Genomic DNA, 23,964 nt, shown 5'->3' on the forward strand with positions numbered 1-23,964 from the left:
ACTGAACCTCCGGGGATTCGCGCCAAGTCGCATGCAACCCACGAAATCACGGTCACAGTAAGAGGCTTATGTTGTCTGGGCAGATGTTAGTTTTAATATGTAGCGTGTTGATTTAATACTTGAGTGTATTTTGTTGATGGAACTTCCGTGTTCCATTGTTTTAGCCGGCCACTACTCCGAGCCGCTACTTCCGGTTTCCGGTTGGATCGCAATGTTTTGTGTTGCAGTAAATAGGGCCGCGAGAAGCGCCTCCGCCCGCACTGTTAACGTCTGTGTGAGTCTGCAGTGATTTCACCGATCAGAACCTCGGCCCACAACGCTCGCTTGAGGGCTGAGGGGTGAATCACTGTTAACTCATCTCAGACGTATTTTTAAGAGCTTCTTTGAACTCTCCTTACATGTCTTCTCTCTCTCTCTCTCTCTCTCCTTCTAAACCGACCTATACACACTTCTGACCTGTATTTATAATACAGGTCATGTCACATAGTTAAATCTATGCTTAGAGAGGCTGAACACATCTGGAAACCATTCGGCCCCCAAAGCCAAGCAGAGATAAGAATTCTCTTTGTCTAAAATTTCCTTTGTGTAATTCATGTGACGACCACCAGTGTGCGCTCCGGCCACATGGTGTCATTAACATAGACTCCATCTTGAATAACGCAAGTTAACCCACCATTTTGAGTCTATTATTGCCACGCCTCCGCTCTCTCTCTCCTCCCATCCTGGCTCTAAATTCATAACGGCTCCGCCATCTTGTTTTGTAGTCAATCCGCCATTTTGAGAGTTTTTAGGCCTTGATTCCACGAATCATGATCGGCCTCCATCTTAGATGTGATGTCACTACGCGTCATCGCCACCCCCCTTCTTTTTCTCTCTCTCGCACACACACACACACACACACACACACACACACATTGATAGACACAGACAGATACACACACACAGAGACACATAGATGGACCAGAGGTTACATGCGTGTTCTAAATTGTGATAAGCTGCTGTTGTTATCTTTGAAATATGGGAGTTTGTTAAGATGATGAATCATTAAATAACACTAACTTTATTTCACACACACACACACATAGACACACACACACAGAGAGACACTTTGACACAGACACACACACACATAGAGACAGACATACATAGGTAGACCGCAGGTTGTCCATGTATTTTCTGAATTGTGATAAGTGCTGCTGCTGTGTTTACCTTTGAAATATTGGAGCTTGTTAAAATGATAAATCATTGAATAACATTATAACTTTATTTCCCCTTTTTAATAAATACTTTTGTAATTAAAGTATCTGTAGTCTGTGATTATTTGTGCATATGTATGTGATTGCAGCTGGATTATGATCGCCTGTGCTCGAACTTAGAAGCCTTCACTGTTTATTAAGTAATCGTTAATATTAAAATATTGACATTATTAATTTGACATTTATCATTATGAGACTGATAATTATAGCTTGACATCGTTGGTCCCTGGTAACCAGGGTGGTGCCCCCCTTTCTCAATTATTAATATAGATAGTATTATTCTTAAATTGATAATTTTATTGTTTTAGACTAATTATTTTCATTATTCTTGGTTGATAACCTTATCATTGTTAATTGACAGCTTGTACTTTCTAATTGATAATTCCTATTTTCTCATTAGTGGTTTTATTGTTATTTGATTACTGATCATCTTCAATTAATAATTTAATTATTTTTGATAGATAATTTTTATTATTTTAATAATCCTATTTCATGATTATTAATAATTAGCCAACGTCAAGTCTACTCCTATTGCACAACATAAATGGTGCCCCCTGTGAGGCGATCTAACTCCAGCTGTATCATAATACTGTGTACAATAATCCAGATTTTTTTTTTTTTTTCAGAAATTTATTTTTTTTTGAAAAATTTAAATTTTTTTGAAAATTTTTAATTTTTTTCAAAACTTTTCCTTTCTCTCATTTGGTATTGATCCTGATTCGTTGTTGAAGAAGAAAATAGTTTTGGAAATTTATTCTTCTTTGCAAAGTTTTATTTTTAATTCATTTGAACTTTTACCAAACCGGTATACCAGTGCCTGGTGTATCCGTAATTGGCTGCAGATTGCAATCGGTGGTTGTGTTCTCGAAGCACAAGAATCATAAATAATTTAAGAAAAGAGAAAAATAATTCTAGGAATTTATTTCTCTTTGAAAATTTTTATTTTAATCCCTTTGCACCTGTCCCAAGCAGGTATACTAGTGCATTGTGTATCCGTGGTTGGTTGCTTCTAGCATATAAGTGGTTGTGTATCTCAATGCACAATAATTATGATTAAAATTTTGAAGAGAGACATAGGTTCGAAACTAATTTCTCTTTGAATTTTCTTTATTCTTAATTCCCTTTGCTAAGCAGACTTTTGTGTAACTTTGGTTGGTTGCTGACTGCGTTTCAGTAGTTGGTAATTTTTATAGGAGATTTTCTGCATGCTTTTTGATCTTAAGGAGACAAACTAGATTTGAGAGACTAGTTTTGAGGAGACTAGTTGTTGAACAACTAGGTCTTAAGGATTGAGCCACCGAGCTATCCTTCATTGACACTTTATAGACACAGGGTGAAGCTCACCTGTGCATCTTGTTGTGTAGTTTTTTTAATTAAGTGTTTTACCCACTTTTTCTAAGCAAGCGTGAGCAGTCCACCAGGTGCCTTTTCGCACTCAGAAGATGAGTAGCATGTAACACCGTGGGGCAAGTGCTCCCTCAGGACCAGAGGTCCTATTAGAGACTGTAGCCAGTCTGAGTAATTTTTTTTTCTAATGATGCGGTGAGTGAGTTGAGTGAGTATGAAATAAGTACCTGCGATCGTAAGATCAAGAACTGTCCATGCACTCATCAACCCCACTGGCCCGCATCCAAAAATACCCCATGCTCTGGGTCAACTGACACTCCTCTACCAGCAGAGAGCCGAGCTGCAGACCCAAGAACATGCGAAGGCGCTCATAGCCACGCAAGCAGCATGTCGAGCGGAGCAGGAGAAAAAAACTCCCACCTGCGGCACATCATCGAGACCCGCAAAGAACAGGACCAGGCGGTGCAGGAGCATGCGCAGGTCAAAGGTCAGCAGAAAGGGGGGCACAGTCAAACAGAGCTGTCCCCCCCTCCAGCTGAGATCCCTGATGACAGGGCCAGGAGCTGACGTCATTCCCGGTGGAGCCAGCGGAACAGAGACACTGGGAGAACAGCTGCGAGCACAGCTCCACAACCCTCATGCAGAGGGAGCTTTGCTCTGGAGAGCCAGACACACCCAGCAGTCCACCGCTCCGACCCACTCAACACCAAAGGGGGAGCAGGACTCAACCCCTAGACGTGCAGTGACCTGCGACCGCTATGAGGCAACATCAAATGCCTGTCCAGCGGACACTAAGCATCCACTCCAGCCAGAAGGAACACATCCTGCACGGAGCCATGCTGATCCACATCACAACGACGGAAGGACTCCGTCCTGGAGGGCTGAAGGAGATTCCCAGTCTGCCACTCAGGCAGAGGCGCACCATGACTCACGGTCGCGTCCTGGATGGTCCGCCAACCCCGGTGCAAGAGATGGTGGCCACGAAGATGAGTACCGTGGCACATTCGAGTCAAAAGACACTGATGACTCAGCACCCCCTCAAAGAGAGGAAATCCGCAACCGGCGGCAAGAGCCCCTTGAAAAAGACATTTATCGCTTCGACCCAGACAACCGAGGGTGTAACGAAGACGACACCGTGGTTCTGGCAGTTCAAGTCCAACTCAATGTGGACCCGGCGCTGGAAGATGACAACTTTCCCCACGCCAGGATGAACCCCAGCAAAGAGAACCAGAAACAACGACCCTTCCAACAGGGTGCCCCTCAAAACCAAGGGGGTGAGGATTTCAACCAGCCCCACAAACAGTTTCGACCTCAGCACCTGAATCCCTCTCCACAGAGAAGTAGGGGCTGTAACCAAAGGAAACCTCATCAATACCAGGAGTATAGTGATGGTGACCGAAATCCAACACATGGGATGCATCCTGGCACAGAGGAATTAATACGGAGATGTGTGGATGAAGCAATGAGAGACATTGTGCCACGTGTTCCTCCAGGCTCCCCTAAGAGACCAGACACTGAACCCCGTTGGCGAAACTAGAAGCAGTTGCCCTCCTTCTCCACTCCTAAAGATGACTTCAATGACTGGGAAGGACCGAGGCGCTGCCAGAAACCCCCTCTCACCTCCACACCTGAAAGGGGGGGGGAAGAAATCCCAATTTTAAAACAAAGACCGCTCAAACCACTCACTCCATCAATAGCTGCATGCTTTAGACCCTCTGTCAGTAAATTGTATAACGTATGTTCAGGTAGTGAACTCCTTAGACCTCGTTGAGGATTTTGAAGTCGTTACCACTACGGTTGTGCAGCCCTCACGGGTACAGTTGGCAATTCAGTCTTGGCAGAAAAATTTCAATATCTGTAGATTTGCAAACCTAGAAATAGGATTTACCATATATTCACAGATTAGCGAACAACAGAACGTGACTCGCCGTTCTAAATGTTTTGGTTTGACAGAATAACACACATGTTTACCTCAAAACACCAGCACCTACTCAAACATTTTCTTCTGTTCCTTTTTCCACTTTTCTTTCATTTCACTCTTCACCGAAATTCATCAGTATGTTAACAATAACTGCCGATAAGCATTATGTGAAATTGAAATGTGCGCCGTGTTTTAGAATATATGTTGTTTAGCCTCTGTCTGCCCAGACAATTACCTCTCTCTGTTTAGACTCATGCCTCAAAGACATTTATGCCTCATGATGAACTAACTTTCAATGCTTCAACTCCACTCAAGGATTACCTCTCATGGATTATCACTGGACTCTCGACCCTAGCGTGCCCTGGAAACTGGGTAACGACCCACTTCCCAGGTCAAAGGGGGACTGTTGGGCAAGGCCCAGTGATCCGACTTAGAACAAAGGGTCGTAAAACCTTAGGCCAGGCTCGGGTAACCCCTTACATTTAAAAACCCAGCATGGACCCTTATCTCCATGTGGCAAAAGATCACGTCCTGGTCCCCCACGGTAAGCCCGCCCCTGGGGGCCAAATCCTGACAACTCAATTGGCTGGAGGGCCACACTGACCCCTGACCCCTCCTCCCAGGGGGGAGTCACCTGAGACATGACTTAAAAGGGCTGAACTCACAGACTTCTCCCTCTCTTCACTCAGATGCCCAAGCGACAACAGAACCCCTCCGGGGTTCTACTAGTTAACTCGGTATTTTTAAGAGACTCTTTTTGTCTTCTTTTCCACGCTGCTCAAGTTGTTTTCTGACCTCAAGAGGTCTAACCACACGACTCAGTAGCTAATGGAGGCGATAAGACATTTGTTTTGTTCATTTCAATTCATTTCATTCATTTCTTCTTTTACCTTAGATGACGTTTTTATTTTGAAAAGGACTTTTCCTGTTTTTAACTTAAAAAGACCAAAACAGGAAATTGCTCGCTGGACGATCTCAGACTGTTTCCTTATCCACACGGACTTTACTTTATTCTTTCTCCACACGATCTACAACGGCTACAAGCAGCCGAACGTCCCTGTGAGGCAGCACGATCTCCGCTGCTGCAGAAGAAGACGAAACCTCATCTCGCCACGGAGCACAACGGATCGGCTCCGGCCCAGCTGCGGTGCTCACGAGAGCCCGTCTGAGAAACTTCAAGCGATTCACTGAACCTCCGGGGATTCGCGCCAAGTCGCATGCAACCCACGAAATCACGGTCACAGTAAGAGGCTTATGTTGTCTGGGCAGATGTTAGTTTTAATATGTAGCGTGTTGATTTAATACTTGAGTGTATTTTGTTGATGGAACTTCCGTGTTCCATTGTTTTAGCCGGCCACTACTCCGAGCCGCTACTTCCGGTTTCCGGTTGGATCGCAATGTTTTGTGTTGCAGTAAATAGGGCCGCGAGAAGCGCCTCCGCCCGCACTGTTAACGTCTGTGTGAGTCTGCAGTGATTTCACCGATCAGAACCTCGGCCCACAACGCTCGCTTGAGGGCTGAGGGGTGAATCACTGTTAACTCATCTCAGACGTATTTTTAAGAGCTTCTTTGAACTCTCCTTACATGTCTTCTCTCTCTCTCTCTCTCTCTCCTTCTAAACCGACCTATACACACTTCTGACCTGTATTTATAATACAGGTCATGTCACATAGTTAAATCTATGCTTAGAGAGGCTGAACACATCTGGAAACCATTCGGCCCCCAAAGCCAAGCAGAGATAAGAATTCTCTTTGTCTAAAATTTCCTTTGTGTAATTCATGTGACGACCACCAGTGTGCGCTCCGGCCACATGGTGTCATTAACATAGACTCCATCTTGAATAACGCAAGTTAACCCACCATTTTGAGTCTATTATTGCCACGCCTCCGCTCTCTCTCTCCTCCCATCCTGGCTCTAAATTCATAACGGCTCCGCCATCTTGTTTTGTAGTCAATCCGCCATTTTGAGAGTTTTTAGGCCTTGATTCCACGAATCATGATCGGCCTCCATCTTAGATGTGATGTCACTACGCGTCATCGCCACCCCCCTTCTTTTTCTCTCTCTCGCACACACACACACACACACACACACACACACACACACACATTGATAGACACAGACAGATACACACACACAGAGACACATAGATGGACCAGAGGTTACATGCGTGTTCTAAATTGTGATAAGCTGCTGTTGTTATCTTTGAAATATGGGAGTTTGTTAAGATGATGAATCATTAAATAACACTAACTTTATTTCACACACACACACACATAGACACACACACACAGAGAGACACTTTGACACAGACACACACACACATAGAGACAGACATACATAGGTAGACCGCAGGTTGTCCATGTATTTTCTGAATTGTGATAAGTGCTGCTGCTGTGTTTACCTTTGAAATATTGGAGCTTGTTAAAATGATAAATCATTGAATAACATTATAACTTTATTTCCCCTTTTTAATAAATACTTTTGTAATTAAAGTATCTGTAGTCTGTGATTATTTGTGCATATGTATGTGATTGCAGCTGGATTATGATCGCCTGTGCTCGAACTTAGAAGCCTTCACTGTTTATTAAGTAATCGTTAATATTAAAATATTGACATTATTAATTTGACATTTATCATTATGAGACTGATAATTATAGCTTGACATCGTTGGTCCCTGGTAACCAGGGTGGTGCCCCCCTTTCTCAATTATTAATATAGATAGTATTATTCTTAAATTGATAATTTTATTGTTTTGACTAATTATTTTCATTATTCTTGGTTGATAACCTTATCATTGTTAATTGATAGCTTGTACTTTCTAATTGATAATTCCTATTTTCTCATTAGTGGTTTTATTGTTATTTGATTACTGATCATCTTCAATTAATAATTTAATTATTTTTGATAGATAATTTTTATTTTAATAATCATATTTCATGATTATTAATAATTAGCCAACGTCAAGTCTACTCCTATTGCACAACACATGAATCTTCAACTCTGCTCATTCTTCACTCTTTAGCACTGCAGCACATTGTAATCTCAATTTTACAAAGTCCTGCATATAGAGGCCTATATATATTTCATATTTTTACACACAGTATCTTGTTTTTTTTAAAGCAACATTGGTTGGTTGAGGAAAAAGGCTTGCGAGTGGAAAAACTACTTAACTAGAATATTTCTTACAACCGCTGCATTGTTTGGGGCTTTTTCCTTAAACCGGAAAAAAAAAACACTAAACTGCACATTCTGTCTTCTCTCAACACAAATCTCAAAATGGAACAAGCCACTGTATAGATGGCATCCTGTGATAATGTCGTGGTTGGTGCAGATGTGTGCTTGGTCAGCCAAATCCCCATTCTGTGTCTACTGAGGCAGAAATTTCCAGCAAGGAGGACAGAATGCCTGCTCCCATTACAGTCGGGGGCGAACATGCATGCGAGTGTGTGTGTGCGTGTGTGTGTACATGGACACGCATGCATGTACATGTATGTCAGTAGTGAAAGAGAGAGAGAGACAGTGAGAAAGTAGTGGTCCCTCTGGGCATTTGGCTGCAGCAGTGGTGAAGATAAGGATAGTGTGATGTCTCCTGACATGGTCAATGATTCATAATTGAGGCAGGACAGCTGTTGCTGGCTGCACTGACAGGTCCCAGGGTGGATGACCGATGATAGGGCCTTCTGGGGCCAAACTATCTGTCAGTCCAAATGTTCACTGTCCACTATCAGCTCCCCCGTCCTCAATAAGCCTCCCTGGTATATGCAAACCCAGAGGTCACAGACCTGCAACCTGTTTGACCTCAGTGAATATGATGAGTTGTTGTCGTATCACAGATTGCACGTCACACTGATGTGCACAGGTGTTCACTGAATAAAGATCAAACCCTACTGTTCTGCGAGGTTTTGCTTGCGTTGTCGGACACAGGTGGTTGTAGTTTTTCATGCAAACTGGTTGATCTAACAATGAATGCATTGATGAAAATAGAGGTTATAGAATTTTTTATTAAAGACTTGCCACATGTTTATTAAATGTAATTAACTGCTTTGTTATGACATAAAAACTATATTTAATGTTTTTAAAACTACATGAAATTGGTGTGGTTTACGACAGGTGAACTACACCAGGTTTTCACCAGTTCCACAGTTTTAGCAGGTATGGCATTTGGCTTTTGTAATGGAGAAATGACAAACTGAAATATGTATGAATATTTTGAGGAGCACCAACCATCTTTCACTCACCAGTTTTATGTATTTTTACTTAAAATAATATGAATGTTAGAGTGGAAATTAAGGTGCAAAGTAAATTATAGGCTCTGGTCGTTTTCACTTGGTCTGAACTCCCTGATATTACGAATCCATATTTTACCTTTTTTACACGCTGAAGCTCCCAAAAGCATTTTTATACCTCCTGATGCATGAAAATAATTTCAAATTTAAGATACATTATATAGGACTGCAATGCACAGAATTAACAATCAATCGTTATAATATCGATGATGGATGTAAATTGAAACTAATTCTCCATGATCTAAACTCGCTTGACCCATGGTTGGTGAAATAGGAGTTTTTTATTCTTGCCTGAACGTTTAACATTGGTGATTTTGTTCTGTCCAGAGTACACTAACATCACTCGCACACTGTAAAACCTAACAGTACATCTTACTAAATGAAGTAAGTTACAATAACTTAATTCTCAAAAAAAGTTGAGGCCACTTATTATCAATAATTTAACATAACTCAAAAGTAAATTATTGAAGTAATAACTTAGTTATTTTGAGTGGGCTTAAATTCGTAGAGCATTTTGAGTACTGCTGACATAAATCTATTTTTTTCAATGACTCGTTTTCTTTAAGTTGATTTTACACTATTACAAAAAATGCAATTCCCATGGGCTGCTATTTTTCTATGTCTTAGGATTTTAAATTTTATTTTTGTTTTGTTTATAAATCATCATATTTTGGATAAGTATGCATCCAGATAGATCATCTTTAATAATCCTCCAAAGTGGAACCTAAGTGAGGATGTTAATTACATAACGTACAAGCAGGTATTTTTAACAACTTGATTGACAGAAAATGAATTGCCAACTAATATTATACGTGATTCATTTTGTAGCATATGTACATTTGAAAGTTATATATATATAATCATTATCGTATTCTATAGTCCGGAAATAAAAGCACGTCTCTTATAGTCTATGCTTTACACGCAAGTAATTGCAAAACTCTAAGTTATTAGTCCGTTCATCTTCCGCTCCTGCAACAATAAAACCTTGTTAAAATAAATGAATCGACTCAGTCAACAGAAACGCGAGAGGGCTTTTACTCTGAAACGGGCAGAGGAAGAAGGGCGTGGTTTAAGCTGATGACCTGGCGCTCACTACCGGTAACCTGCCGTTCACCTGCTGTCGCACATGGTACCGATGGGTCGGAGGGCGTGACCGGTTCGAACCGGTCAGCACGAGGTTTGCACTTGTCACCGGCGTGTTTTAAAAGATCGACACGAAGAGTTTTTGGACAGACTTCACTACTGACGTGGAACCCCGTGACGATACGTCGGATTGACCCCGAGTGTGTGTGTGTGCATGCGTGTGATTGTGTCTATTGCCTACGTGTGCGTCCTAATATACCTGGGAAAGCAAGGAAATCTGAGAGATGTTTCTTTGAATTTCAGTAGCTGGTTGCATTGAAATGTGAATAAGAAAATAAATTGCTCAAACAGGCAATCAGTTTCATCAAATGAACTGAGTAGCCATAATAAAGTTTTAAGTTATCACAACTACAAGAGGCGGTGGACTAGTGGCAGAAACTTGGACTATGGGCAGAAAAGGTCTCTGGATCGTCTCTGGTTCGACTCCACGCGGGGAAAAAAAAAAAAAAGGCGAACCTGGATTGATCTGTCCAAAAATCCAAGAGGATTCTCACTACCCTGTCTAGTGCCCCTGAGCAAGGCACCTTACTCCCCTAACATCTGCTCCCCGGGCGCCGTACATGGCTGCTCACTGCTCTGTGTGTCCTGCACCAGATGGGTTAAAAGCAGAGGTTACATTTCCCTACAATTGCATGTCTGTGCATGTGTTTGGGACAAATAAATAAATGTATCTTATCTGTATCTTAATCATTTTCCAAAATTTAACTTAAGTGGTAACATTTGTATAAAGAAGGTTCATTTAAGTTAGTCTTACTTAATTCACTTACATTCTGTCAACACATTGTAAATAAGTTTGGGTAAATACTGCATATGAGTATAGAATACTAAATAGATTTAAGGTCAATTAACTTATAGGGATCGGCAATATTAACTTTATTTACCCAAGTTGCCTCATCAACAAATATTTGAGTTACTTTTGCTTAAATCAAATAATTTTTTAACCTTACATTGTTTGAGTTAATAAACTTAAATGGTTCAAGGCAATCAGTTTCAGCAAACAGTTTGAGTTGACCTAACTTGTCAGGTTTTACAGTGCACACTCAGCTAGGTTGTGACCTGAAATTAACAAAAAACTGAAGAGTGGAGTTTACACGTGAACCAAACTGGTGACCAATGTATGAAGTGGAACAGTTATTTGCGTTTTATTCAACAATTTTCGTATTCATTAAACAACCCGGATGCAGGGGTCAAATGTATTTAATCTGAGCTCAGGTCCCTGATGTGAAAGCCTTTCACTGTACGGTGAATTATGGAGATTTTATAAAACCAATGTCACCTGATTTGCAAAACATCTGAGCCCTCCATAATAACTCTGAGACAAAAAGGCAGAAGTGAATATAACTAACTTTGCCTCAGGCTGCGTCATTGCCGTTGCCCTTGAGAAACTGTGAAACAGGGATTCTAAAATCATATGGCATCCCTTTATTACTCACTGTGACACAGCTGAATGAGGCTCCTACCATAACTGCAAATACCTAAACTGCATTTTATGTATTAAAAACAAACAGAAATGATTCTGTCACTCAGACACAGCACAGGAATATCTGCTGTTTGATTATTTCAGCTGCTGTTTAACTGCGCTCCGAGTTTGCCTGAAATCCGACGGAGTGGCGTCGTGTCTGATCCTGGTTGGGGCAAAAATCGAAATCGATTGAAGTGGCCGACCTCATGGATCATTCTGGAAGAAGTCACCTCTAAGCTCAGTCTGCGAGTGTCCATTAGCCCCGCTGTGTTCATTGTCAGCTCCCCTTCGACTGAGTGACAGCTCGTCAACGTGACCAAATTCATTTTGCTGCCACTGTTGTGTGCAATGTGTCCGCCCTGTCCACTGTTTCAGCTTTTCCAGGCTGTTGCGCTAACACCCCCGCACACATATTACCTCGGAGACGTCAGCCTATGAAGGACAGGCCTTTTTCTGCTCCATGGCTTACCTGAGTCCTAAGCCCACTGTAAATGACAGCATCAGTTTTCTGAACACGACATGAATTACACTGCTGGCCGAAGCAGACGTGGTTGTATTAACTTTGGTGGTGCACTCGCCTTTCAAGACAGGAGAGGGATCCATTTTGGATTCAAGTGCAAGATTTTTTAAGCCTGTTGTATTTTACCTCCTCAAACCTGTAAGATGGGCAATTTTTTGTTATTTTAATGTTGATCTTAGTTATAACATTTGCATGTGGTAAGGCTTTTGCAAGACAACAACAACACACATAAACGGCAGAAAATAGAAAATCAGTCGAAGGCAATTTTGGACCAATCTGATCATTCACATTAAAGAAGATGCGATTTAGGTTTGAATAAAAAAAGAATGCCTCTGAAAAGTAAAAAAATGGAATCTACATCAATATAGTGAAACAATATCCGACTTAACATAAATATTCCATTTGATTTGTAATGAAAAACCAACAGTCGAGCGCTATGGGATTATTTATTTATCAAAAGTCAATGAATTTTACCTACTGGCCTTTTCAGTGTTGATATTCTTACAGTAGATGTGGTTGAATTAGCTTTGGTGGAGCACTCGTCTTTCAAGACAGGAGAGGGATCCATTTTGGATTCAAGTGCAATATTTTTGAAGCCTGTTGTATTTCACCTCCTAAAACCTGTAAGATGGGCAATTTTTTGTTATTTTAATGTTGATCTTAGTTATAACATTTGCATGTGGTAAGGCTTTTACAAGACAACAACAACGCAAATAAACGGCGGAAAATAGCAAATCATTCCGAGGCAATTTTTGACCAATCTGACTATTCACATTATTAAAGAAGAGATTTAGGTTTGAATAAAAACAGGATGCCTCTGAAAAGTATCAAATGGAATCTACATCAATACAGTGAAACAATATCCGACTTAACATAGATATGCCATTTGATGTGTAATGAAAAACCAACAGTCGAGCGCTATGGGATTATTTATTTATCAAAAGTCAATGAATTTTACCTACTGGCCTTTTCAGTGTTGATATTCTTACAGTAGATGTGGTTGAATTAGCTTTGGTGGAGCACTCATCTTTCAAGACAGGAGAGGGATCCATTTTGGATTCAAGTGCAAGATTTTGGAAGCCTGTTGTATTTCACCTCCTAAATTAGATTAGATTAGATTAGATTTCTTTATTTATCCACACAACGGGGAAATTCACTTGTTACAGCAAAAAAAGAGAAAAACAGAATTTAAATAACAGTGCCGAAGCAACAATAAAAAAGAAAGATCAAAATATATACACTACTAAACTACACATAATGAGAGTAAAAATATACAGAAAACAAAAACAAAAAACAACCTGCAAAACAGACACTGTGCAAAAGCAGGTACTGGGGAGAAAGTGGAGTGATGTAAGTGTTATTGTAATGAAAACAAAAGTATTATAAGTAATATTGCAACAGTAGTGACCATGATACAGAAAAAATAATTAAAAAGTAAGTGACCATAATATAAATAATACTACAAGATAGTATAAAGGAAAATATAAATATTGCAATGTAACCATTATAAGTGACCATGATATAAATATAGATGTAAAGTGTTGAATATTATTGTGCATAGTAGTGATCTGAGTAAAAAAATAAAAAATAAATAAGAAAAATAAAAATACAAATACAGCTATGGTGAGAGGTTGAGTGGAGATAAATAATAGACAGGGACTACAACATTATCAGGTGGTGCTGGTGTTGTAGAGCCTGACTGCAGCCGGGATGAAGGACCTGCGGAACCTCTCCTTCTTACACCGTGGGTGTAACAGTCTGCTGCTGAAGGAGCTGCTCAGGGACCCCACATTGTCATGTAGGGGGTGAGAGGTGTTGCCCATGATGGACGCCAGCTTGGCTAACATCCTTCTGTCCCCCACTTCCTCAATGGAGTCCAGAGGACAGTCCAGGACAGAGCTCGCTCTTCTTATCAGTCTGTTGAGCCTGCTCCTGTCTCTGTCCGTGCTACCCCCCCTCCAGCAGACCACAGCGTAGAAGATTGCTGAAGCCACCACAGAGTCATAAAAAGTCCTGAGGAGAGCCCTGCACACTCCGAAGGACCTCAGCCTCCTCAGCAGGTGGAGGCGGCTCTGGCCCTTCTTATAGAGGGCATGTGAGTTATCAGACCAGTCCAGTTTGTTGTTGAGGTGAACACCCAGGAATTTGTAGTTCTCCACCACCTCTATGTCCAATCCCTGGATGTTCACTGGTGTTAAGTTGGATGCTTTTTTCCGGAAGTTCACGATCATCTCCTTCGTCTTGCTGGTGTTCAGCTGAAGCTGGTTGAGCTCACTCCAGCTGACGAAGTCTGTGATGACCGCCCTGTACTCCAGGTCATTCCCCTCAGGAACACATCCAACGATGGCTGTGTCATCTGAGAACTTCTGGATGTGGCAGTGGGTGGTGTTGTGGGTGAAGTCGGAGGTGTAGAGGGTGAAGAGGAAAGGGGAGAGCACCGTACCCTGAGGGGCACCTGTGCTGCAGAGCACCACGTCAGACACACAGTGATGGAGCCTCACATACTGTGGTCTCTTGGTGAGGTAATCCGTTGTCCATGCAGCCAGGTGTTGGTCCACTCCCACGTTCTCCATCTTCACTTTGAGCAGTGAAGGCTGGATGGTGTTGAATGCACTTGAGAAGTCAAAAAACATGACCCTCACAGTGTTCCTGCTGTCCTCCAGGTGTAGCAGGGATCTGTGCAGCAGGTAGGTAACTGAGTCATCCACCCCAATCCCAGGCTGGTAAGCAAACTGCAGGGGGTCCAGCTGTGTGCCCACCAGCAGTCGTAGGTGTCTCAGGATAATCCTCTCCATCGTCTTCATCAGGTGAGAAGTCAGGGCAACTGGCCTGAAGTGGTTAGGCTCCTTGGGGCGCGGCGTCTTCGGCACCGGGACCACACAGGAGGTCTTCCACAGGGCTGGGACTTTCTCCAGGCTCAAGCTTAGGTTGAACAAATGCCTGATCACACCACAGAGCTGGTCAGCACAGTCCTTGAGCAGTCTTGGGCTGATACCATCCGGGCCCGGGGCCTTCCTTGCCTTGATCTTCTTGAGTTGGCTTCTCACCTGATCATCTGTTATAGAGAGGGGGGTGGAGGATGACTGTGGTGGGGGTGTGGGGGTGAGGAGTGGTGAGAGTCTCAAGGGGGGATGATGATCTGGAGATGGGGTGGGGGTTGGCTGGTGGGGGTCAGGTGTCGAAGGTGGCAGGCTGAGGAGGGGAGGGGGAGGGGGGGCTGGCCAGGAGAGGTGTGAAGAGGGGGCAGGGGGGGGAGAATCAAATCTATTGAAGAACAGATTCAGTTCATCTGCCCAGTCCTTGTCCCCGCTGGGTTGTTGTCTTCCCACACCTTTTCCGTGGCCTGCAATGGTCTGCAGCCCTCTCCAAACGTCCCTGGCGTTGTTCTGCTCCAGCCGCTTCTCCAGTTTCTTCCTGTAGCTGTCCTTCCCCTTCCTGATCATCAGCCGGAGTTCCTTCTGGACTCTGCGCAGCTCCTCTTTGTCCCCCGATCTGAAGACCCTCTTCTTCTCGTTCAGCAGGGCCTTTATCTCGGGGGTCACCCAGGGTTTGTTGTTGGGAAAACACCGTACCAGCTTGGAGGGCACAGTGTTCTCCTCGCAGAAGTTAATATAATCCGTAATGCAGTGGGTCATGCTGTCAATGTCAGTGCCATGGGGGCTGCAGAGTGCCTCCCAGTCTGTAGTCTCGAAGCAGTCTCTGAGCCTGGCACTGGTCTCCTCGGACCACTCCTTAACAGTCCTCTTCACAGGTCGTTGTTTATTCACCACAGGGGTGTAGTCCGTGACGAGGTGAACGAGGTTGTGATCCGAGCGACCAACCTGTAAGATGGGCAATTTTTTGTTATTTTAATGTTGATCTTAGTTATAACATTTGCATGTGGTAAGGCTTTTACAAGACAACAACAACGCAAATAAACGGCGGAAAATAGCAAATCATTCGGAGGCAATTTTCGACCAATCTGACTATTCACATTATTAAAGAAGAGATTTAGGTTTGAATAAAAATAGGATGCCTCTGAAAAGTATCAAATGGAATCTACATCAATATAGTGAAACAATATCCGATTTAACATAAATATTCCATTCGATGTGTAATGAAAAACCAACAGTCGAGAGCTATGGGATTATTTATTTATCAAAAGTCAATGAATTTAAACTACTGGCCTTTTCAGCATTGACATTCTTACAGTAGAAAAAAAAATACAGTGCAACGACTGTTACACATGTGTAATGACTGTTACAGATGTGTACTCTACAAGACCCTTTGGTAAACGTTGTCATTATAAACAACCTCTAATCATATGGCGTGTGCCCTTTTCATTACAGGTGCTAAATGTGAGTGTGCTGGAGGGCGAGCGGGTGACAGTGGAAGACACCGGTGGCCGGGAACCCTTCATCCTCGCCAACGAGACGGTCCTGATGAGGGGTCTCGTCCTGCGCAGCTGGAGCAACCAGATCTCCCTCCGATTCCGGAGCGACCAGCAACACAACTCTGGATTTCTGCTGCTGCATTACCAAGGTGAGCCAGTGCCACAGCTGCGATGTCAGATTACTCCTACTGTTCCTCGGCTTCTCACTCACTCTAAATATCAAAGTCTCATCGGCGGCAACTTTGACGTCGAGCAACGCCTTTACACTGACAGCTCCCATCACTATTTAGTTGAGTGTGCTCGTGCCAACAGCCGAGGTTCTATCATCGGGGTTGAGTGTGAGACAATCTTTACTAAAACGCAAGCAAGCAGGGATTCTCCTGCCTCACTGCTTATCGTGTTGCAGCTAGAGCCAAGCAAGATAAGGAGGAGGAGATACTAAGGACTGACCGAGCATAAGAGTATGCGTTTACTGTATGCAGTGAGCACTTTACTTAAAGAGGGAGTAAAGGTCACATTCTTATGCAGTTTTCAGTCACAAAACCCTGCATAGTTAGAGTACTATGAATAAACTACTGCACAGCTAGTTACCTTGAGATGTGATCATTTGCCACATGTGTACTGAATCGTTTTTTCGTCTCATTTTTTCCTGCAGCGTCTATTTATAAACAATGTAAATCTAGCTGATGAAAGATTTGCTGTGTTTGTATGGTTTTTGCTTTATTTTACTCAAAAAGAAAGTTTTCCAAAGAGCAACTCTTAAACTGTCAATAGTCATAGACAATTTCATGTGCCTAAACTCACAACCCAGCGTCACAGCAGTATGTGAAATAGCCACAGAATCAAATACATTGTATTGTGAACATGGAGTAGAGGAATTTCAGATTTTTTTTGCGATAATAAAATTATGACTTCTACTGACTACGACAATATATTACTGAGAGAGGATAGCAAAATATTGTGGTCAGGTACAAAATGTATACACAAAAACCTGTTTAAGTCAAGTGTGATTTATTAATATAGCACATTAAAAAGAAACAGGGGTTGATTCAATGTGCTTTACAAACATGGCTAAATAAAAACTGTGCAATTGAAAGATGGAATAAAAGAAATACAAGGAAAAAATGTTTAGGAGATGAAATAGAGAGATAGCAGAGTCACAAGACAGAATCGGGTTGACTGGAAAGTAAGGTTAAAAAGAAAAAATCCGACGAAAACCAAGATTAGTTATCTTTGTTCTATCTTTTGTTGACTCAACAGACCTCTGGGAGTCCCAGTTGTGCCTATTATACACGCAGCATCCACCCCAATAATCTACTTGCACAAAAATTAGCTTTTTAAAGTCATTGTCACTGCCGTGTACTCAAACACATTACATTTTGTGACTATTTAATAAACTGCCACCAGGATGGGTCGGTCTTATACAGTGTGTGGCATCAACTGTCCCGTTGAGTTAGCAAGGAGGAGGCAGGAAGCAGGATAGGTCACTACTTGGATTCACCCAATCTAGCTGGTTTTATGAATTTTATGTCCATCTTTTACAGATCAAAATGCTATTAAATCTGATTTATAGTGGGAAGCAGAAACAAACCCTATCAGTAGAAAATACTTACTGTCTAATGTCGGCGAACATGATGTCCCATAAATAAATCCCCCCCCCCCGCCAACGCTCTCGCTTGTTTCGTGCGTGACATTGATCTGCCGCGTCCGCAACAATGTCTGTTTATCTTAGCAATCACACAAAATGGCCACCAATTACATGCCCCATCGATTCTGGTTGATGGTGGAAGCTGGTGGACAAAACATTCATCCCACCATGTCACTATGGCACTTTCATCATCAGCTCGAAAATGAAAGGCACCATCAGAACAGTGCTGCTGACGTGAGATAAATCAGCCCATCGCTGTGGGATGTGTGTGTGTGTGTGTGTGGTCAGGCTGAATGATGACAGCGAGGGGTCAGCACAGATCACACAGGGTGATGCAGAGATGGGGACAGATGGTGATAAATTGTTGAAATGTATTACGCTGTCAGGTGCACTTTTCTCCTTCACTCTCCTTCGCTTCTCTTTGCATTTAGAAAATATGATTCTGCATCGTTTATTCAAAAAAGGATTATTATTTGTTTGTAGATAGATACTTTGTCCATATGTGCCACATTCAGAACTCTGCAGACGCACAAGGTGGGAACACAATTCACTTACACAATATTGGGTGTTGTTGCTTTAATCCATACAGCCGGCTGCTGCCTATTTTCTGACTTGTATTCTCACATTGCTTCATGGAGGACAATAAATAACCAGGTCTTTTCTAGATGTCTCATGCCGATATTAAATCTTTAACGTTATGAAAACTGGTATCATAACCATGATAGTGTGTGGTCATGTTAATCTTCGCAAGAAAATATCCATCCATCTTATTCTTTGAGGGTCACAGGGGAAGCTGGAGCCATTCCCTGCTGCGATTGGGCAAGAGGCAAGATACACCCTGGGCATGTTGTAAAGAAATTACATATGTGATCATTCAGAGTTTGGAAGCAGAAACTAAAATAGTGATATGATCATTTAACAATATGTATTACCAGATTTCTCATGTTCCATATAATATACCGAACAAAGAATAAGATACAGTCAGGGCAGAAATAATAGTCCAAACATACCCATCAACAAAGGGGCAGTACAGACAGACTAGGTTGACAGTGCAGGCTGGAAAAGCTAAAAAACAAAGTCCTTAAAATGATTTGGCCATGGATGAATGGATCCCTTTCAGCAGTGCCAGGAGGTCAGGCCTCAGGCAGCCCACTTGTCCCTGGGTTGCTCACTGTCTCAAATCCTTTTTAATACTTTGGTTAAAAATGTTTCAACACAGAACTTTTGCAGGATCTGCTGCTCACTCCTGTTGTATTTGATGCTACAGTAGATAATCCTGAGCATCAACAGTTACGACCATGAATCCCTTATAAAACACTTTGACCTCGACATACGTCTGTGGTCGTTTGTTGTCACCTGTAGAAGCTTATGAAACCATCGGATGTACACATGTGGTTTGTGTCAATGCGGCAAATTTAGTTGGACTAATGAGAAAAACTGCACTGAGCCGATTTCTTGAAGACTGGACGTATATCGGGGGCATGGAAGATATTTCAATTTGCGTTGTCCTACTTGGTAAGCAGAGTTCGCGTATCACCTTGTCCTGTATAATGGGCTGTGAGAAATGTGATTGGACAAGTGTGGCGAAGGACACAGAACAGTGGAGGGATGGATCTCAGCTCAGGGTAATTAATATCTGCTGTAGCGTTGGCTCGGCCTGTGATGGCAGACTGATTGATGCCTCTATAACATCAGCAGTGAGCCTGACACTTTCAACATGATGCATTTTATTGTTTATATGTAAAGAGTGGGGGGGGACATGCGGGGCTAGAGGGGTGAACCGCTTCTCTCTTACATCTTTATTATCTTCACTCAGTCCACACAGATCTTCATCTTTGATGGAGAGTTCTGTGTTTCCCATCGTACATTTAGCAATTATGTCCACGGACAGCACAAGCAGCTCTGTGTGTATTTATAATTAATCGTGCATGTAAAAACAGATAACACAAATTGGCGCATCCTCACTTTGAATACTGTGTATGAACACTGCAGTATTGGCTTCTTTAAATATACTATACAATCGTTTTCTGAAGTTAAATCCAAAACATCAATACAAATGATTATATGGATTTACCTTCTCATCTATTTCCACACATGAAAGAAGGGGATTTACAAAAGAATTTTAAAAAAGTGCATTTATTGTTTGTTTTTTACTCTTCGGGACAAATTCAGTCACCCTGCAAATAAACTTTTATTACTGACCCAACTATTCTTGGCTGTATGTCATTACATTGCAAGCTGAAATCGTAAGATCAATGAACTTGTTGTTTTATTTCTAACAAGGCTGCAATTTTAACTCCTAAAATTTAATTATTGTGGCCCAATGCATGCAGGGTTGTAGAGAGGACACTTTATCCTAAGGGTTTACGACCAATTGAGCAAAATTAAATCTCTACCATTCTTCTGAAAGCATAAAAATTGGTTTATTACAGCACCGGAATCTGACGGTACAAGAGATATATATATATATATATATATATATATATATATAGAGTTTATTTTACAACATGGGTCAAGTATTAACATTGCAGGTACCGATGATTAAATGTAACACTGCACATGCAATTGTGGACAACCCAAGACCCATTTCGCTCAAAAAATAGGAACTGCTTCATTTTAAAATAGCATTTAATGATGAAAATGTTACCATGAAATTATCATTATCATATTAGCTTGAATTGACATTTCAGGGTTTTGCGATATAAGTAGAGAATGACCAAAGGGAGTGGTGCTTTTACGGAAATTACTCATTAACTGGAACTAATAAGCTGGGCTGACAAGTGGGGTGGTGAGAGAGCCACTGCCACGGGCATTGATCCTCTATTTGCCACAATTTCTCAATAGCGTTGATAATATGCCGCCTCTAGTCCTGAGTTATATCTCTTTAATAGACTTTATCGAGCAAATGACCATTGAAATTTAGCTTTTAACCCAACCATATAAATACCAATGGGAAATGGCAGAACGTCGGTCTGGTTTTCTACAAGTGGATCGCTTTCCGTGAGACAACACTATTGATCTGTTAGAGGAAACGCTTTAGTGCACAGCGAGGATGAGACGATCGGACACAGTGACAGTAAAGTTGTCATCAGCACAGTGAAAATACATCTCTATGCAACATGTGGAGGATAATATTCTGTCCTTATACTGCCATTACATACAATCAACAATCAGCCCTTCTCCTATTTATGTTTCATTTCCCATTTACCTCCCGCACTCGTCGTTAATCCAATTCCAGTTATCTTCTAGAAGTTATTCAGCCAAGACTTGAAAAACAGTATTGCAAGAGTAATTAAAGTGAAATTAATTTTATTTGTTTGAAGAAATATGTTTGGTGTTATCATTGGCTTCATCACCTAATTTAGTGTGCCCCATTATTGGCTGGAAAGCCGCATTATCATTTGGATGTACTTGAGCAAATGAAAAGCGTGCATGCAGCTGAGCATGGCTCATTTAAGGCAGCGGTGTGTGAGTCGCATGAAGAGAAGTGTTCTTCTAGAAAAAGTGCGCTCTCTTTAAATCATCCTCAAAGTTGGTCTTCAGCGACTTTTGGGCAGACGGCTGAAAGATCCCATTATTCATTATCGAAGCCAAAGTACAGATTTGTGGTTCCATATTTTAAACAAGGACAAGGGAGGTTGTAATTTCAGATAGGTGAGAAACAGCAGGGAGGAATATAAACAAAAACAATAAAATGCAGTAAAAAAAATATATTGCTGATGCACCGATAAGCAAGAGAGGGGGGAAAAAAGATGGAAGTAAGACAGGATGGGTTCCTAAACTCCCTAGAACAAGTTCTGTGAAATGACAAAAATAAAGTGGAAAAAAAAATATGTTCAAAGGACGGGATTACATAACGGTTAAGACGAGCTTCATACTGCATTAAAAAAATCATTCTAACAAAAAAATAAACTGTCATGCACCAAGCTGTGTGTCCAGTTTGTTATCCTGTTTTTTTGTTGTCTAAGGATTTCTACCATATGGCTAATTTAAATGAGTGTGGCAATTCTTGTCATGTGTTTGTTCATTTTCTGAAGCAGGGTTTATTTGTTTATTCTCTTTTTTCGTTCATTTGTTACTACATCACACTCTGCAATTTGGGGGTTCAGTATCTTGCCCAAGGACACTTTGGCACACGGAATGGGGGAGAGTGGGATCAAACTATCAGCCTGGTTAGGGGATGACCCGCTTTACCAACTGAGCCACAGCAGCCTATATGCCTCTCTATCCTCTGGCTATGCCAAAAAAATCTGAAAATACATACATATCAGTTGCGTACATTGGAACTTCTTCAGTTGTACAATACACAGTATTTTGGCAGCAATATTATATATAATGGACATTTTGTTTAAAATCTCAGTCTCAGTTTGAGGTGAAATGATGCTCCATACCAGTGTCCTTGTGGAAGAGTAGTGCCTTTCCCCCTCTTCTGAAAAGGAAACAATAACTAAAGACATAAGCTCCACATCTGCTTCCTGTGGCTCCACTGTAGCAGCAGCTAATCTTCCCGCCTGCCTGCGCTGTGGATCTATTATTTGAAATGGCAAAACAATCAGTCTTTATGGCCCAGCCCGGCATCTACTGGAATGGAGGGAGTGCGTAATTTAATACATCAGGAATTGGCTCCGCAATTTTTTGCCTCCGGCTCCCAGTGCATGCTCAATGGGGATGTAAATGCTGCTATGATAATGGCAATAACTAGGTTCATTGGAGATAGTGATAAACTATAAATTGAATGGATGACCCAGGGGCAGCGTGCCTCGTCCCCGTGGCTCACTGATTCACTGCGGAAGAAAAGGCCCGTTTTGTTATGGTGGAAACCAGTGGCTTGTGTGAAAGAAAAACCCAAGTCGGCAGATTAAAACATAGTAGATGGGGACAGTTTTGCAAGCTTTTATGGCCATTTTGCATTTGGGGCCTGTTTTCCCTCGAGTTCGAGTTCATATTTTAATAGAAGAGGCAATTTTTGAATATCCAATGTAGCTTCAAGGTAATATGAGAAACATTTGTAGAGTGTTGTTTTTCATCTCCAAATAGCGGGCTGGAATGAAAGCACTTCAAATCCAACCTGCTGCAGAGTGTCCTCATCTTCTTTTGAAGCGTTTAACCTCCACTTTCTCAGCATCTGTGCACACATCGACCTCAGGTATTTTCAAGTATTCACACGTGCTGCCTCGTCTGTCAGGTGTCAGATTTGCTTTCCGCATTTCTAACAACTCTTTTGTTAAAGGAAATGTGTTAGCTATTCACTAGTGTTGCGTTTGGGTCGGCTATGCCACAAACTACCAAAGAATAAACCATTTTTAGGTTGCGACTTTAAATTTCGTAGCAAATATTTACTTTAAATGCTGATAAGATGTTGCCGTTGATTCATACACACAGAGCATCTATCAGGGATTCATCATGCAGTTAAGTCGGAGAAGAATCAATCAATTACGAGCTGAATGGAAGAAACCATTGCAATTTTCTGTGCGGGCTCAAACACCCCTTTAAATTTATGCAGCTGAAAGTCGTCCACATCTTAATTCAGTTAACACCAAATAACCTCAATCATATTTACATAAGTAGATTAAAGGTGTTTACCCTACATGGCCCATGCCAGATTACAATCATAATTGCTTTTAAGGCTGCAAATGTGATTTCAATGCAGACGGGTCCTCCAGCTGCCCTTTTCCTTGTTGTTTACTTCTACCATTAACTCTTATTTAGGTGTAATACGTGCGCTCCATTAAGCCGAAACATGAAATGCAACTTTGCAAGAGTTGGAGTAAAGTCTGTGCTTTTTTTCGCTGGAGGACAATCACACTGGTTGGATTGTGGGCCCAATTAAGCTGCTTGTTATGTTGTTCGCACATCTCCCGAAGTTTTAAACTTTTATACTGGTCATTAAAGCGACCACACTAATGAGGTAGAACAGTGTGGGTATTAGACAGGAAGAGAAGCTTGTTTAATAGCTTCCATTACAGACTTGGTTAGTTCACTCCATTATCCACGTAAACTCTGTCCCAT

The 23,964-nt window shown here is 41.7% G+C and overlaps 1 protein-coding gene across 1 annotated transcript in view; it reads left to right on the forward strand.

Annotated features, from left to right (window-relative positions):
- Nucleotides 1-23,964, forward strand: part of LOC133019841 (seizure protein 6 homolog) — a 95,492-nt gene that overhangs the window by 55,756 nt on the left and 15,772 nt on the right. The window contains exon 4 of the mRNA XM_061086412.1: nucleotides 16,264-16,456. Coding sequence (XP_060942395.1) covers nucleotides 16,264-16,456 — 193 coding nt within the window. The remainder of the gene's footprint in view (nucleotides 1-16,263; nucleotides 16,457-23,964) is intronic.

Source organism: Limanda limanda, chromosome 14 (assembly GCF_963576545.1).
Source record: "Limanda limanda chromosome 14, fLimLim1.1, whole genome shotgun sequence".
In the NCBI taxonomy this organism is placed as follows: domain Eukaryota; kingdom Metazoa; phylum Chordata; class Actinopteri; order Pleuronectiformes; family Pleuronectidae; genus Limanda; species Limanda limanda.